A 17,717-nucleotide genomic window follows, 5' to 3' on the forward strand; every position below is an offset into this window, starting at 1 on the left:
TGCCTATGTAAATTAACAGAGGACTTTTTTGGCGAATGTCCCACAATTGTTCCACAAGAAGGGTAGCTCCAGGGAAATTAATAGCTGGGATGCAGAGCTCACAGACAACAGGAAAAAGATGCTCCATTAGTGTGCTTGGGGCAAAGTCCTTTCTGAAGGGGCAGGGGTTTGCAAATCGGATGCCAAAGCACATCACACGGGAGAAGGTGCCAAGACATTCACAAACTAAGCGGACAGAAGGCCGGAGTCACTCACGGAGGCGAGGGGCTGGGTAAGAGCCACAGTAAGGGGCACTGGCAAGTGAACAAAGTGGTCAGATAGAGGAAGAACCTGGAGTCAAGACCAAGCAGCTTGACCTTGATAAGACGGGGAAGAGGACGTGGCCGAGAAAAGTCTTGTCGTTCATGGCAAAGCAGCCTTTTCGTTTGCCGGCTGCTCGTTCCTTGTGCCGCCGAGGTGTGCTTTCCTTCTTTAATTGTGTGCGGTTCTTCCCACTTGAAAAGCTGCTCTCAGTGTCGAGCAACATCATGGTTTATTACAGTGTCATTTTCAGGTTACGCCAACAACGCAAAAGCAAAAGATGTGTGTGTCATGTCTCATTTACTCAGTCGCAGAGTCGTTCAGGGGCATCTTCTACTTGTGCTGATCATCTTTAAGCCGCAGATTGGGCTGCAGTCCTGGGAACACGTCATGTATTTCTTAGTGTCGCAGCCATTGTAGTAGTGAAGATGGGGACAAGTCCTGAAGGATACGTCAGTGAAAGCTTCCACAAATCACAAGAATCTAGTTCTACCGCTCCATATAATTAGCGATTAAAATGAGTAAAAACAAAGCAGCAATTTTCTTATTGATCCCTCAGCAAATAGTTCTGTCTATTTTCTTCTGTATTGTTTCTTCTTATTAAATAGCCTTGAATAAGAAATGTCAGTCAAATGAATTTAGATTCCTGGTGCTTCAGATAGAAATCAAAGCAGGATTGAATGAGGAAAGATAATTAGAGAGAGGAATTCCACCTCCACAAGACTTCTTCCCTTGCTCAAGGAGTGCTGATTTTATCTAAATTGCCAAAGCCGCGAGCAAATGAGAGGTGATGGGAATTATAGACTGCAGACGCTGAGACAAAGCAAGGGAAGCTTTAATTAGTGCATTTTAGGGTAGAAATGAATTTCCTGGGAATAAATTATTTGACTCAAGACATATGGAGCTTCTTAGAGGTGAACTGAAAAGCTTATTACCTGCCAGAAGCAGGGCTCACAGGTAGTATCTGTCTTGTAGAAATGAGTGACCCATCACTGGGGTCTGAAACACGTGGGGATGAATCCTCCTTTCCTTCGCATCTCACTTTTTGTTTTTTTTTTAAATGCGGAGGAATTCCCATTGCTGCAGATTCCTATCAATGCAAAAGAAAGCAGAATTTTTCCCAACTTACTCGTTCCAGTTTTACTGTTGCTGAGGAATTGGGATTCACATATCGAATCTACAGGTACAGAAAGGAAGTGATTTTTCTTTCAAATTCTCCTCTTATTCTCTTTTCTTAGCTCTGTTGTCATCCTTTCATCACACTTGCACACACATAAGGACATGGGGAACGTTAAAGCACTGACCTTTATATTTTTCAACAGATTTCCACAGCTTTTTAAAGGGTGAGACAGTGACAACTCTCTGCTATTCGGAGGCGGATAGGGATTGCTGTTAGAATTGATGGAGTTGAAGCAAAACCACTTAGTTGGGTGCTTTAATCCAGAACTCCCCGACTTCAGCAGAATTATTCAGGCTCTTAATTATTTACATATTCTGTGTGAGACGGTTGCTCACAAACCATGTTGAAACAGGCAGGAGTGGGGCCGGGGCCAGGTCTAATGACGATATTATGGGAGCGATTACAGACCCTTGATGCGGGTGCTGCAAAAACATGGAATAAAATGCGTGTGCCCCTCCAAGAGCAACACTGTTCTCCTCTGCTCTGAAAAGCAGGAATGACAGCACATAGAGAAGGCTGGTGGATGAGCAGGCCACCTCAGCACCTTTCCGACAGCTTGGGGTTTGCTGGCAGTGGTGGTCTACATGAGATAAGAATATGACCCGGAAAATCCCCCTGTCCTCCCTTCCCGGGATGAACCACCACTCGTGATCTGCCAAAAATCCTGCTCTGCTCCCGGCCAAGTGTTTTAGATAACACCGGATGGGTAGAGCAGAGGTACAACCGAGTGGCTTCAGCTTGGCCTTTTTGATGAAGGGAGCTAAAGTCTCCTGAAAGCTAAAAACACCCACACCCTCTCTGGGAAAACAATCTTCATGCTCGTTGGTTTTTCTAATGTTCTGGTTGCCTATTTCGGATGTTGCTATTTTGTCCCATAGGTTAATTTGTATTACCCATGATGAATGAATGCAGTCAAGAGGTATTGAACGCTGATGTGTTTATCTTATGGCAAGATAGAAATGTTGCAAACTTGTGAGCTACGGGAGGAAATGGGCTAATTTGAGATTTGTTCCTAGCCCTCGCCATGCGAATGGTGTCGCTGCGAGCCCAGCAATGAAGTTCACTGTGTTGTAGCAGACTGCGCAGTTCCCGAGTGTGTCAACCCAGTCTATGAACCAGAACAGTGTTGTCCTGTCTGCAAAAATGGTAAGAAAGTACTGTATTGGCTTTAACAAAGAGGTATAAAGGAAACATTTTATTAAAATGTTGTTACTGATGCATCGCCAGGAGGTTTGCTTCCATTGACACGGGCTGCCCTTGTCAATGGGGCCGTTACTTCTCCTTGTGTGTGGGCTTCAGTTATGAGGTGGCAACTGTGAACACTAAGGCTGCCCTTCCTGGCCCGTGTCTTCACATGGAGGTTATGGGATTGCTGACTTGAGTAAGGCTTTATAGGGCTGAGTCCTGATATCGGAGATAATCGTTTCATGTCTTTGCTTTTTGCTCATAATTAGTCTAACATGAAATCAAGTGTATAAGAAGAGAGAGAGTCTTTGTCCCTAAATTAAGAAACCAATGGTTATTATGGAAGACCAGGGGAAAACTCACTGAAATCAATGGCAAAACTTCCACTGGGGCCAGTAAGACACCCATCGAGCCTGTAACGTTGTAGGTTGTGTGCTGAAGTCTGTGTGTGTAGCATTGGCCCTCGTTGTCCTGCTGAAACAATTTCATGAATTGGAGTTGAATTCAGTAATACTTTCAAGAAGGGTTTTAGGATGACTGAAAGTACCTCTTTGGAAAATAAATCTGTTTCCAAGAAGGTTTCCCCGGTCTTGTACCACAGCCCGTACACACATATGTCTCTGGAAAAGCACTTTTCTCCTGATGTAGATATGAAGACAGATTGAGAGTTGAGCTAGCTTCACATAAACCTCTTCATGGCTTTCTTAACATATAAGAAATGGCTGCTTAGACTCATCTTCTCGTGTTTGGAATTCACTACCCATATATATTTCCTCTTACATACATCCCTGCTGCTGGATAAGAGTAATGGTTGCTTTTGGATCTAAATGAAAATGTTTACAAAGAAATAACATTTTCAACACATTTTCTGCTCTTTAAGACAGAGAAAAAGCAAACAGTTGGAAACGCAAAATATTTTTACTAAAGGAATTGGCAAAATTAAGACCAGTCTGGAAAATTATACCAAAAATACTACTTGAAATCCTGAGTTTTGCATTAAACCATGATTTTTACTCACAGATATTTTACAAGGTTTTCATTTAGAGTTTTATGTTTCTGTTGAAAAGCAGAAAATGTTCATAGGAAATTTCATTGTTTTGCCATTGTTGATGCCGATCTTCAGAGAAAAGGTATGTTAACCAGCTCTATCCATCACCTTTGCATAGATCGCGTTGCACTTGGGTGTGAGGTTTCCCATCGCACTCAGCACGATTGATGTCTTGGGTTGATGACTGGGAGGGGTAACAGTGGCCATCGTCGTGCCTGTCGCTGTAGCTCTGGCTCATTTACACCCGAACGAACGCTGCTGGGGTGTGTTTGGCCTCCATGTTCCCACTGTGTATAGGGTACCACGCTGAATCCTCCCATTTATGGTGGCAACACTTGCTGATGTCTTCCCGTCTGGTTCGCATCACACAAATCCAAACTGTGAGCATCGGTCAGGCTTCCCAGGAGTGCAGACTCAAAGGTGGCTTCACACAGGTCCGGGAGCTGCTGGATTTCCCCACCAGCCTTTCACCACTATCACCGTTTCCTCCAGTAACAAGAGTCCCCCACTTTGGGGGTTGGTGGCTTTCTGTGTTGCGGTCCCAAACATCCCTGGTGACCAGGAATGGGCAGCATCTTTCTTCCAAAAACAGGCAGGGTGCCCAGAGAGACAGGATAAGAGGGAAAGAAGCGACTCCTACTGATGGGACCAAGAACAGGAGGAAAGAAGGACTATCAGCCACCTGCTGAAGGGGCTCCAGGGCACAGCAGAGTGATTGGATACTCAACTAGAAGCCAGGAGGTTTTCTCCATGGTGTTGCCAAATTTCTCTACTCCTCTCTTCCCTCATCTGTTGGAAATACAGAGTTCTCTGAACCCTGTTTTAGGCAGGGAAGTATTTCTTAAGAGCCTTGGGGATCCTGGTCTCTGAGTTGAGAGAGACCGGGGCTTGCAGCTCAGCTCTGAGCCAGTGGTGGAGGAAGGGGAGAGGCAGCGCGGTGGCGGGGCTGTTCCTTGGGATCGAGGAGCGTATCTGCATGGGGGGTGCTGTGGAGGGGAGCTGAACCCTTCCTTCCATCCCAGCCTGGCTGTAGGGATGAGGTGTGGGACCCCTCCCAGCCAACAGGGCTTTCTGCTCCTCCTGCTGCAGCCAGGGCTGACTGGCTAATTGCTGGCCAACTGCCTGTAATTTTGACTTTATCCTTCACAAATGAAATGAAATAATTCACAAAGTCATAGAAATAAGCAGGCGCCAAGGTAGTCTCTGTTGTCACAGGGAATGTGATGAGCAAATTCTGTTATTGCTCTTGGACGTGGCTCCGAGTGTGGCACGTACCCTTCACCTCCCGCATAGATTTTTGGGAATTTCATGTGAAAGAGTTACAGACGTTGCTGTGTCTCTTGCCCCTCTGAATCCCACTGACACATCCTAATGAATGAGGATCGCAACGCTTTAAGCTGTCTGTTCATCTTGAGACCAAGATTTTATCTTTCGGCTCTCCACTGCAGCCGGTCAATTAAAGCTCAGTTTCACAAACGCATGAAGATAACACAAGCTGACAGACCCACTTAAATGACTGAAACCCCCTTTTTTTTTAATTTATTTGGTTTTTTCCTTCCATCCAGTAGCTTTTGCTTTCTACCAGAGTGGTGAAGGCAGTTACAGTGCCGTGTCTCGGTGTGATGAAAAGATTTTAGTTTAGTCTCGGTCCCTGTAGTCATCATTTTAGACTGGCAAACAGAAGGGCTCAAGGGATACAGCTGTTGCGGGGGGGCTGGGGAATGTCAATCCCCAGAACAACATGTAGTGCAAATCCTCACTTCAAAAGCTGCTTCTTAAAATTTTGGTAAGGAAAGTCCTTGTTTTGGGTTAAAACACAGCCCTGCGTCGTTTGCTGCACTCCGCTAGCAGCGTGGCTTGCCTGCTTGTTCAGCTGTTGCTGCCATTAATGGAAGAATAATTTCCTCTCCGTACATTCCGATAGATTTTCATGCCTTTCTTAATTATGTCTTGCCAAGGGCAAAAGTGCTGTGAAGCAGTGAGGTTAATGCAAAAATCTGTTGATTCTAACATACCTGACCTGAAGATGCATGAAAAGCCAGTATCAATTTCCCTCCCTCTGCCATCATTTAAGAGCAGTCTGAACAAGTGGCTTTGGAGATTTATTCCTTATTGTCAAAAGAAATAGAATTGCTATCTTGTGCTTCGCTAAATGCGGTGTAGCTCCTGCAAAGCTGGCTCCGCTGGGCAGGGGTTACCACATTACACGGGGAGGAGGCGGGGTTCACCGGGAGGCTAAAATTCGGGAGGGAGAGAGGGAGAGGACATTTTATCCTTTGTGTCCTATCGTCCAATTTGTCAGAGTGGATTTTAAGGGTGATGGCTCCAGGTGCTGTGCAGCATTTCTGTCGTGGAGATGAAAGGTCACTGGATTTCACGTTTCCTGGTAGTGACAGACCGCCGGAATTATGGCCCCGAGTTCTTAGTTCTAGTCATTGTGACTTCTCCAGCCAAAAGTGTCTCAGCTGTTGTTAACTCTCTCCTCCGTGGGATCCAAAACTCGCCTGTCGCTGTTAAAGTCAAAGCTCATGGCTGCCACCACCTGTGCTGTCCCTCCCGCCCCCAGGTTCTCCCGCCGTTCAGTGAGAGCATCCATCCACTCTGCTTACACTGCAGCCTTTCCACCCAAAAATCCCCCCCGAGGTCCTCGTCCTCCTGGAGGCTGGGGACATGCCTGTGTAGTGTTACTCAGACCTCCCCTGGGTCTTCTCACCTGGCCATGAACTCTTCATTTCCCAATCTCTGCTTCTCCCTCCCTGTAAATCCATCTCCTGCTGCAGGCTGAGCCTCCGTACTGGTGGGGCGTGTGGTTTTTAAAGCCCTTCCCTGCGTCCCTGAAACATTGCTCGTTACATTTCCTGCAACTCTTTGGACGTGGCCTGGCAAGGATGCAGGGATGGGGGGGATCCCCAGTGTATGATCACTCCCATCTCTTAATCTGGTTTAATCTGGGATCCAGATTAAATGAGTTCCTTTTCTTTGACAGCTCGGAACAGCTCTCACCTACTGCTGTTTGCAGAGGGAGACATTCATTGCGTTTTGCCTTCCCCGGTGCTGTTTGTTCAGAGCCAAACGCACCCACTCCCAGTGTGCCCTTTCCGGGGGGCGGTGAGTAGAGGTGTTCAAGCCCCAGGTGGCCTCTGAGGTCTCTCCTCCAACGCTGTGCTGAGTTAGCGACATGCTGATCTTTGCCCAGTGCTCTAAGGGGCCCAGCTTCACACCCCTTGGGCATCTGTCCACTGTTTTGCTGCTCCATGGAAGAAAAACCAGATGCCATTTCACATTAGCAGCTTTGCAGCTGCTCAGGGAAAGGTGGGAGATGAGCGGAGGCAAGGAAAGGGCAGCGCAGGGTTCCCACGTTCTCCTGATGTTACAAAGTGCTCCTTCAAAATTGTATCCAAAAATAATCTCGACATTAGCAAAAATTCATCATCATGGGGGATTTTATGGCACAGCTGTGTCGGGGAAATTAATTTAAGAATTCCAATAAATGCCACAATAGAATTGTTAACTTCTTCTCCTCTCTAAAGTGTGAAATTCTTTTCGGAGCATTTCAAAGGCGCTTTCACCCATTTACACATACATTAGCGCAATTACTAAAATAGACTTTGCCTTGGCGTTTTCATTTTTTTGAGGGATGAACAGAATAAGCATTATAAATTTCTGGTTTGGGGTCTGGTTTTGCTTTTAATTTAATTTTTGTTGCCACTAATCCTCAACAAAAGGATTTGTTACCCAACAAGACAGATAAAAGCTAACGTGTCCACAATGAAATGCTTCCTGGCAAGTGTGCTTACTCACATTAGCGTGGGCTTCTGGAGACATCCGTGATGAAATACTGGGCAGCAGGAAGATGTTTTGTAGATAATCTGTCACTGAGTCTTTAATTAAAGTTTTAAATTATCACAGTTGATACAGATTTCAAAGCAAAGATTCTGATCCTGCCCTCCACACGCAAGTAAAAGATCCCTTTGCCCTTCAGATTTTACAGATCTACCTTGGTAAAATAGCGCGTATTCAGCAAAGCTCTTATGGGTATTTATTGTTATATGCTATAAATATTAATAATTCCATACAAATGTCTTCGTCTTTGAGGACATGAGCGCAAAAGTGAGTAAATAATGATTTATTGCCATGCATATAAAGCCACATTTTACCTAAGCTTCTCTCTTAATTTACTGAGAATATAAACTTGCTGCTCGTTATTTCTCCGTCCAAGTTAATTTGAAATAAGCATTCCGCACCCCAGCCTTCTGTAACACGGCGTGTTTTGCCCAGAAACCCCCCCGGGGGTTTTCCCAGCCCATCGAAGCCGAGGGCAGCCTTTCCTTTAGCAAACAAATACGCCTTACATGTGTCCCTGAGAGAATTTTGCACGCCACTGCGTAGAACATCGCCTGGGGGGCGACCTTTGAGGCTGCCTTTTCCTAGCAATTGGTATATAGAAGTGTCTTTTTTCTAAGTGGGAGGGTTTTTGAATGCCCCGAGGGCCAAAGGGGTGTCCCTTTGGAAAAGCTCCGCTGTGGACAGTGGTGGGGGTTGGTGCCAGGCCGTGGGCAGGCAGCCTCCAGGACAGACTCTTCTTGTCCCGTCCAGCCGCACGCCGGGAGAAAGTCGGTTAAGGAACTTCATTTACTTTTATAAATGAAGCGGGGTTAATACCGATTACCCCTCGGGTGGGTAGACCTCCCAGGAAAATCTAGATGCTGCAGAAAGAGATGTTGGCGACGCAGTCAATGACCAGGGCTCTTCCTTCTGAATGAGCGAGACAGCCCAGTCAATGCCCAGGTATTGTCTTGGGGGGCAATGCGATGTGTTTATTTTGCAAAACCCTTTGGGATTTTGGGGGACAAAAGGCTCCATATAAATGTAAATTATTTATTGTATTTTAGGTGAAGGTAATGGATTAACAGTGCAAGTTGTTAACCAATATTGACAGAAAGAACTTTTCCATGCGGTTTCTATTGTTCCAAATTATCAGCTATCTTGAAAAGTGCCAAGATTTTAATATCAAGTAATCCAGTGCCTGGATATTAAGTTACCTGTGCTTTATTGCATAAATATAGCTTGTTATTTGTCTGCAAGGTGTTGATCACTGAATCTCCAGGTCATTGTTTTGGAAAGCATCCGCTTCTAACATGATCAGTGACAAAAAAAGTCAATGAAGTGTGGAAAAAAATTACTAAAAGTTTGAGGAAAGAAAGGAAGGTTTTGGGGAGAGGATGTTTTGTCTGCCATTTGATTATATGCAACTGTTGCAGGATAAAGATGACACAGAAAATGTGGCAAGAGGACGAGAGAAGACTTCATATTCATTTACTTTATGGAAAACAGTGGTTTGGAGCCGTGGGGAAATTCCTTTAGAAAAAACAACTAAATAAAATTCCTCTTCTAATTTATTTCAGGAATTCCTGAAATGGCCAGATTTTAAGATTGCAGTTAAAACCCCTTCAGTCAAAGTCTATGCAATATGCTGATTGATTGTGCAGATGCGAGTTGAATGTGACCAGCCAAGAAGAAGATGTATCCCCCACGCCGGACTTTGCTGGACTCCACGATCCTCTTCATAGGTCCCGGAGACAGAAGCTGGTAGTATAGCATAGCCACGTCACCCTTCGTTCTCGGCGGATGAAATAATCATGGCAGGCAGCCAGCCAGCTTTTTGGGTACTCGGTTGACCCCACAACTCCCACCCCACTGAGATGGCAGGCTGAGGGGCCGCGGGAAGGACCTGCCGCACTTCGGGCAGTGCTTGCCCAGCACGGGGGGGGCCGGTGGTTGCTCCACAGCCGCCTCCTGAGCGCTGCTGTGCCGATGCAGAGGTGCCACCCCACATCAGGAGTCATCTTCTATTTTTACAGAAGCTGTAGAAGCTGCCGTAACGTTGCCATGACAGAGCCCGCTGCACTGAGGCTTTGGGGCCAGCTATGAAAATCGGTGGTTTTGGAAGGGTGAATGCAAAAGCAAATTCCTGAGACTACAAATGATGCGTTTTTGATTGTTTGTTGGCTAATGTTCTTTGTGTTTACCAGCAGGAATGTAAACTGTGGTGCCCTATTAGCTCAATTAAAGGAGTGATTTGATTACCAACAGAGGGGAAAAAGAGGATTGATTTAAAAGCTGGTGGAAGATCAAGACTGAAAACAAGATGGTATATTTGGGCCAGGCAGTCACCGACCTGACAAAACACTTTGTACTTGCTTTACTGTTCCTTGAAAAAGAAGTCATTTCACTGAAATGGATTTTCAGTGGAGCTCGTTCACCTCCATCACTCTGGGCCAAGTGGTTAAAGACACGTAGATGCTGAACTTGCTGATGAGAGTTGGGTATGTAAGCATCTATCAGGAGCCAGCCCCTCCATTGCTTTTGGAAATCTCACGCAGCTGGATTATCCAGGTGCTCAAATGCCCTGCCGACTCAAGACTGTGACCCGCTCCCTGTGGACACAGCTGTTGGAAGAGTTACTTAATAACGGTGAAAAGCTTTGGAAAGGTGTATAGAGGTTAAACCTTCCAGAATTAACCATCCTGGTGCTGGATAGCATCAGGGAGGGCTGAGTTGAATGTTCCACCTCCTGCAGTTTAGAAGAAGGAGAGACTAAAGGAGGCGAGGGAGAGGAAAAGCCTTTAGAGAACAAAAAAGACATGAACTGAACAGTGCTTAATGTGATTAACTCTATCACACAGCTCAGTGCTCACACAAAGTGGTAGCTGCTGGACTGTGTAGCATCAGAGTGACAGGGGCGCTGCCGGGAAAAGCCTGATGCAAAGAGTGCTGCAGCAGGGCTCCAGCGGGACGGCAGCCCCTTTTGACCCGGCGTGTTCATCTGCAAGCTTACAGGGGCTTCCTGAGCATTTGTGGTCTCTTCCTCTGCCCAGGAAGCAAGAAAAGGATAATTCACACATTAAATAGGCAGGAGAAGATGCCAGACAGCCGAAGGCCAGGCGGGAGCTGAAGGCTGCTATCCTGAGTTTGTACCCCAGGTCCTGACCGTGTTGCCGTGCTTCCACCCCAGCACAGTCCAAAATGAATGTCTAGAGGCACCCTAAAGAGAAGGGTCAGGGGCAACTGTGAGAAGTCATTTGTTGGATGGGACTTGCTCCAAAGCTCTCAATAAGCGGACACAGCTCACAGAGGCGTGGGAAACACGTTACTGCATTGCTCTTTAAACTCAGAAATATTTATGAAGAAGCATCTGCTCACCGGTGATTTTTTCCCCTTGGGAAAACATTGCTGAAATTAGTGTGCACAAGCCTATGGCAGTGGTAGTTCAAGATCCGCTATCATCATGCTGGTATATTGTAGAGGAGCGGGTGGGTTTGGGTGTTTTTTGGGGGGGAAAGTTTCTAGGTTCAGGTTGGGAAACCAGGTTTCTTTTGCAGACTGGAAGCAGGCCGGGCAGTGCTGGAATGAAAGCAGACACGGTGTTGCTGTTCCCCACCTGAGCAGATTCGTGGTGTAACTTAAAAGACCAAAAGTGACATTATTATCCAGTTACATTGCTGTAAACCATTTTGCTGCAAGAGAAGCCTAAAGTCAAATCCTCAGTCCGTGTCACTTGGTGTAACGCCGGCAGTGTTGTTTTACTCTGATTTACTCCAGCTGAGGATCTGCCCTGCAGGAGCGAGTACCTCTGGATGACTCACAGGCACGTTGCGGGAGGCTGGGGTGTTTTGCATGGCCAGGCTTTCTAAAAGGATTAGAGATGGGTTTGCTTTTGCAGCTCTAGAAGGTTGGGATTATTAAGCATATCTGTATGAGAAGAGTGGCAGACACTGTCTTCATGTATTTCTAATTTAATGAATGTTTAATGCTTCTTTTATTGGAGCCTACATATATGTAGAGTAGAGGACTCTAACAAGGGGTTGACTTAAGTCAAATAATTGATGTTTGAGCTGCTCCTTTTACATGAAATGCAGACTTTACAGAGCAAAGAGACTGTAATGAAAATATGAATTAAAGATTAGAGCTAAGCAAGTCTGAGGAAACTTAGAATTAAAAAAGGCACTTACAACTTTTCTCCTCCTGCTTCCTTTCCTTCCCTCCACCTTTTCTACATCTCCATCTTCTCTGCTTCTGTGGAAGTCTGTAGAAGTCCTGGTCCTGCATTTCAGCCGCAGCCTTCTATCTCTTCCACACCTACGCACCTTGCAGAGGGAATCAGCGCAGTAATCTCATTCTGGGTATTACTGTGTGTTTGCACATCATCCCAGTCTGCTACGCTTGCCAACCCACCAATCAGTTTGGCTGGAGAGACTCAAAAGTATTTTTAAGGTGTGTTTTTCTTCATCTCTATCCCTGCTTTGCTGATGGAGTGTGTCTCCTGGGCAGAATGAAAATAAGTGCAAGTTTTGTGGATGCATTTGCAGAGGGATCCACAATTTGTTACGGCATGTCCAGGTGAGGGTGGAAGAGGGTGATTTATCTGTGGTGGTGATGCTGCTGTGTGACACTGGTTGAGCTGTGCTGCCTGGAGAAGGTTCCTGTAGGACAGGCTCAAGGCTGGTACAGTGCCAAGACTGGCATCAGATATTGCCCATCCCTGTTGTCCAGAGATGCTCTTCTGCCCATAAACATCAGCATCCATTTCCTTCCACCCCCTGGGCCCACCCCTCTCGCTCTCGGTTAGCTGTCTTCGTGCTCTTGGCTTCCCATGAGTGCTTTCAGCTCTCAGTGCAGGTCTATGAGCTCAGCTCCTGCAGCATGAGGCTTTTCTCCCCTCGATTCCTGCAGCACAGGCTGCAAAGAGCTTGGCTGGTTGGGGGTAATTTCTTGCTTTCTGTGTTTGTGTTTAGAAAACCCTTCTGCAGTGTTGGTCTGATTTCATACCTAAGACTGAAGAGCTTAGGCTTGGTCATCAGCAAATAAAAGCCCAGTGGAAAAGAGGAGAATGTTGCTTTCTTTGCTTTGGCTGGTTGGGTTGGTGTGGTTTGGTTCCTTGCACCTCTGGCCGTATTGGTACAGCTAAATAAAGGAGGGCTGGGCAGGACACTCGCCCATGGGACCCTGATGGCCAGTACTTTGTAATGGGTGGCCCAGCTAAGCTGCAGCAGTCGGCAAGCTCTGTGTGCTCCGCTGCCCGCCCATGTCTTCCCCCCAACCCCGAGGCACATACGGCACCTTTGATGCTCAGGGACCATCACCCCGCTGGGCTGCAGGGCCACCCTCCTGCTTGCTCAAGCAGCCCAAAGAAATGCACACGATGTCTTAGGGTGAAGAGGGCACCCCCTGGGGTCTGGAGGAGGTCCAAGGAGACATGCTGGGTGGTGTGGATGTGGCCAGTCCTTGCCACATGGCGTTAGTGCCAGAGAAGAATCTCATGCCCTGGTTTATTTAGCAGTATGGGTGCACTCTCTGAGTCCCTCCAGAAGGAAAGCTGCCACTGCACTCTTACCCCTTACCATTTTTGTCTCCAGGAGCACTGAGCCACCAGGAGACTTTGTGTGTAGAGGCTTGAGGTGTAGAGCTCACACCTGAGCTGGGGACGGGGGTGGAGAGAGGACAGGGAGGAGGGCAGTGGTGCACCCCAGGTGGCACAGTAGCTCATTAGCAAAGGCAGTGATGACCCTGTGGTCCTCCTGACTTCTGTGTCCTGAGGACATGCTGCTTTCCAGCTGGACTGAAGGAACCCATCCCGTGTGGTGTAGGTATGGATTAGGTGGCTCTCATTGCAGAACATGGTCACTCTTAGCAACCCTGTGTAGGCATGCCTGTATTCCTTACCATGTCTTTGCACACAAGGCCTTGAAAGTTAAAACTGTAAAAATCAGCAGTTGCTCATAGTAGAAACTCAAAAAAATCAGGCTAAAACCCCTTCAAAACAGCATGGAAAACGCCACAGACTGTCAGTCCTATGTAACAGAGTGAAATGTACCCTGTCTGCGATGCACTCAGGGTGTGTGATATGATTGTATGTATGATTTAGCCTTATTCTTGCACAAAAGATGTCAACTGCAAGTTAGATTTCATCTCCTAGGAAGGTGGAGAGGCAATCAAAGCTCCCCTTAGGTATCCCAGAGCTCCTACACCCTCATCACACATACTCTACACCATGTGAGCAGTATTATATTTTGTGTGCACGGAGGATACGCAGGTTTATTCTTTTCAGGTAAACTCCATTCCACTTGTAGCCATTTCTGAAATCATGATTGCCACAAGGAATTCAGTAAGTAGTTTTAAGGAAAAAAAAACAACAACTAGATATGGACCAGTCCCGCAACTGATGTAAACAGGTGTAACTCGTTTTACATCAGCTAAGCCGCGTTTTTGTCCCAGTTAAAAATGTTTCGTGCAGTGTTGGTAGGGAAGCTCACGTTTGTGAAAATAAATGGAGCGGGAGCCGATGTACCAAAAAGAAAAGTGCTGCGGTCCTGCACAGGGGTCTGCTGGGAGAAGCGTTTCTGTGTGAAGATGAGCACACCGAGTTCTCCCGACCTTTCAAAGCTCGGGGTTTTTTTCACTGCAGCCGGTGGAGTGTATTTGAAGAAGACGGGAATGTGTTGGTCAGAAAATGCCGACTCACTGATACATCCCCGGGAAAAAGGCCAATTACAGCAAACTCGCTGTTTGTACGTTAAAAAAGGTCGGGGGAAAAAACCTTGAAATGATCAGATGCCCCATTTTAATGCTTTCAGAATGAACTGACTCAAATCTGGGAGGGTGGAGGGGGTGACACAGTTTTGGACATGGATCTTTATTTTATAATTTGGAACGTTTCAAACAGGGAAGACAGAAACGAAAGGGCTTTTTGCCCAGTGAATTATTTCAAACAACCTGCTCTCATTTTTATTAAAACCAAAAAGTGGTTGCAACTTTGACTTTCTCTCCCCGTTTGAGTGGGAGAGGAATAACAGAAATAGCTCCGACGGCGATGGGAAGTGTGCTCCCGGCTCCGCTCCCGCCCTCACCTGGATAAGTGCTCATGTCCAGGATGGGATTAAAATAGTCTCTGGGATGAGATGCCTTTGGGGCCAACACCTTCCACGCCTGGAGGGGGGCTGTGGCGCCCGGTGCGTCTCGGGGAGCCTTCCGCACCTTGCAGGATCAGGCCCGCAGGCTTTGCCATTTGCAAAACAGCACCTGGAATTGCACTTTCTAGTCTGATGGAAACGCATGGGAAATGTCAGGAGGCGCGAGCGGAAGAGCCCTCCTTCGATTTTCCTTCTGTCCTCCTGAGTCTCATTAGCTCAGGTCAGAGCATTTACCTGATTTCTGGCTTGTGTGCTGAAATACCAGCGTGCTGTCATGCCATCCCCTCTCAGCTCTCACCGCATACAGAAACAGTGACAAAAACCGGGGAGCGACTAATGCCCCGTCAGCTCCTCGGGCTGTGTCGGAGCAGAGCCTGAGGAGCAGCCGGCAGCAGCCTTTGGGTGCCCAGCCAGCTCCGCGGGCACGTCAGAGGCTCTGATTTCCTGATGGCCGAGCCGACGCTGGGTGTTCCTTCCAGAAAAGCCTCGTTCTCTGATCTCTGACTCATCGCAGCCGCCGCTGACGTCCAAGGGACTCCTTCTGCATGAGGATTATTCATCTGAACCGGGTCCTCGGCGGCAGCCGATGCGTCATCCTTCATCTCCCAGCAAGCAGAGGCCGGAGTCACCCGGGCGGTGTGGCCACCGGCCCCTTCCCGAGGGCACGGCAGTCACAGACCTGCCCGCCGGGTTGCGGAGCAGGGCAGTGGCTGCCAGCTATTCATGAATGAATTTAGCTGGCTTTTCGCCGTCAATGCGTGTGAGGCTCTGGTGCTACAGGGCAAGCGGCCAGAGAGAGGGTTTGGTTCCTTTTCAAGCCGTGTCAAACAAAAAAGAAATGTACTACAGGAAATATCAAATGGTAATTATTAAGGATTTGGAAAACTGTGATAAAAAATGGAAACCTGTCCACAACGGCAACAGTTAGATGCATTGGCTGTGTTTTGCACAGGTTTTCTTGGCTGTGCTCGTGCCCCCCTAGAGAGCAGATGCGCTGTGCTCCGGTTCCCAAGACGGGTGTGAATGGGCCTGGGGAGGCACCCGTGCGTTTTCAGCAGCTGGGCGTCCAGCCGTCTCTCCCATTTGTTGTAACAGATCGACAACGAAGCTGTTCATCCGTGAAGGGCGCGTGCTTCTCTGGGCTAGGAGGGTCTGCACACACGCACCCCACATTGCTGCTCTGCCTCCTTCTGTTTGCTGCCTTTTTTTTTTTGGCCAAAAAATACCTTGCTACAATTTGAGTCTTGGACTGAGAGGCGCAGAGGGGGCTGAGCTGGGTTCAGCTCTCGGGGTGCTCGGTGTGAACCTCCTAGAGCCCCTTCTTGAACAGTTTCACCCGTATTTGAAGGACTTCCCTGCCCAAATGGTCGCTTGGGTTTCCCAAGTGGGCCAACCAGTGAAACCAAGGTGTTTACTTTTCTTTACGGATTTATCCTAACTTAGATCTATGGACCTAAAGGCTTAAGGAGTGGTGGTGGAAGGCGAGTGGCCTCAAAGGGAGGGATTATAAACCCCCAGCAACAGAACCAGGACTTTCCTTTCTCCTCTGATGCATGTAATCGTGGTTTTTGCGGTTGGCATTGCCCCTTCTCCCCTGTTTGCTTCCTCCATCTCAGGGGAGAGCTGCCTGCGCTCTCCCTCCTTCGGTTCACAAGTGATCAAACAAAACCGTCCTCTCTTAACCGCAGGTTAAACAACGTGCCGTGACTACCTGTAGCCAGTGATGGGGTTAGAGGAGGGCACTGGCTAATCGGGAGCAGCGGCAGTGGCTGCGCTTGGCAGGTTCCAGCGGGATGCTGATAGTCACTGCGGAGTGGCCAGGACAGCCGATGCCCAGCCCCACGGATGCTCCGGGGTTATGAAGCGGTGTGTGAAAGCTTTTCCTTGTTGGAATTGGATTTGCTGGATGTGAAGGTGGTGCACAAGGTGCCTCAAGGAGACGGCTGCATTTTGTCCTCCTGACTGAGGAGCGGGGCTTACCAGGCGCTAGGCAGAGAAGACATTTGCACAGGGAATTCTGCAGTAGATCAGGTACCATCTGTGCTGGTTGAATTTCACTTTTGTGGGGAATAGAGTCCTATTCCCCACAGAACCATTGTTCTCCCAATGGAATCAACCCAATGGTTCTCCATCACTGTATGTATTAATAGGCAGGGGGTCAGTAAACGGGCTACGTATCACTGGCCTTCTGTTTTCCACTAGTCTGCTGGGGGGAAAAAAGATTAAGTAAGACTCCCCACATAAGCTTTTTATGTCAAAAACTTTCACAACTGGTGGGGTCAAGGCAGCAGTGAGTCTGGCAGTGCTTGCAGGCCTGGCACCTTTTAATGTCCTTTTAGTTATGATACCTTTGAATGAGGCGTTATTGCTGGCTTTGGGGGGGGGGTGTCTGCTGCACCCCTGTTTTTCAGTGTTACCCCCCAGCATCACGCTGGGAGGAGGGGACCTCTTTGCGCGGGGGTGATGGCGAGTCTCCGACCCCTCGGCTGCCGGAGGGAGCCTTTCTGGGGGCAGCAGGTGAGGCCAATCCTGACAGACGCCTGCAGGCACCGCATTCCCGGGCAGTGCCCATAACACCTCCGGGAGGCTGGACGCATCCAGTTGTTCATTTTGCCCTGCAGTCGATGAATTTCTGCATTTCTCAGCTGAAATCAGCTGCCTCCGCTGAGGATTTAGGCAGTGCAGCCCAGGAGGGGACCTCCAGGGCAGAGGAGCGCCCCACGCTGGGACATCAGCAGCCACAAAGTCGCTGTTGATACTTTGGCTCCTCAACACAGTCAGGCAGCCTGCGCACTAGGGACGACGTCTTCCCCTCTTTCTGGTGCTCCTGATCAATCGGTGCCAGTGTGGAGCCCGGTTTTTTGTCGTCCTTGTGTCATCCCGCCCTTGAGGTTTCACAGGACCTGCCTTGATTTTTCTCCCCAAATTTTCCAACTGAGAAATACCTTCGATAAAGATGGCAGAGTTTATTCACCATGTGTGGCAATCACTTCATGGCCCAGGGAAGAAGGATGCGAATTAAGAGGTCTGGGGG

At 47.9% G+C, this 17,717-nt stretch overlaps 1 protein-coding gene across 3 annotated transcripts in view; it reads left to right on the top strand.

Moving 5' to 3' along the window:
* Positions 1-17,717, top strand: part of VWC2L (von Willebrand factor C domain containing 2 like) — a 52,965-nt gene that overhangs the window by 18,456 nt on the left and 16,792 nt on the right. The window contains exons 3-4 of one of the 3 annotated variants that reach the window (XM_054209015.1): positions 2,497-2,626; positions 9,119-9,244. In XM_054209015.1, coding sequence (XP_054064990.1) covers positions 2,497-2,626; positions 9,119-9,144 — 156 coding nt within the window. In that variant the 3' untranslated portion in view covers positions 9,145-9,244. The other 2 variants (XM_054209014.1, XM_054209016.1) reach the window with 2 other exon arrangements.

The sequence above is a fragment of the Rissa tridactyla genome, chromosome 7 (genome assembly GCF_028500815.1).
Source record: "Rissa tridactyla isolate bRisTri1 chromosome 7, bRisTri1.patW.cur.20221130, whole genome shotgun sequence".
In the NCBI taxonomy this organism is placed as follows: domain Eukaryota; kingdom Metazoa; phylum Chordata; class Aves; order Charadriiformes; family Laridae; genus Rissa; species Rissa tridactyla.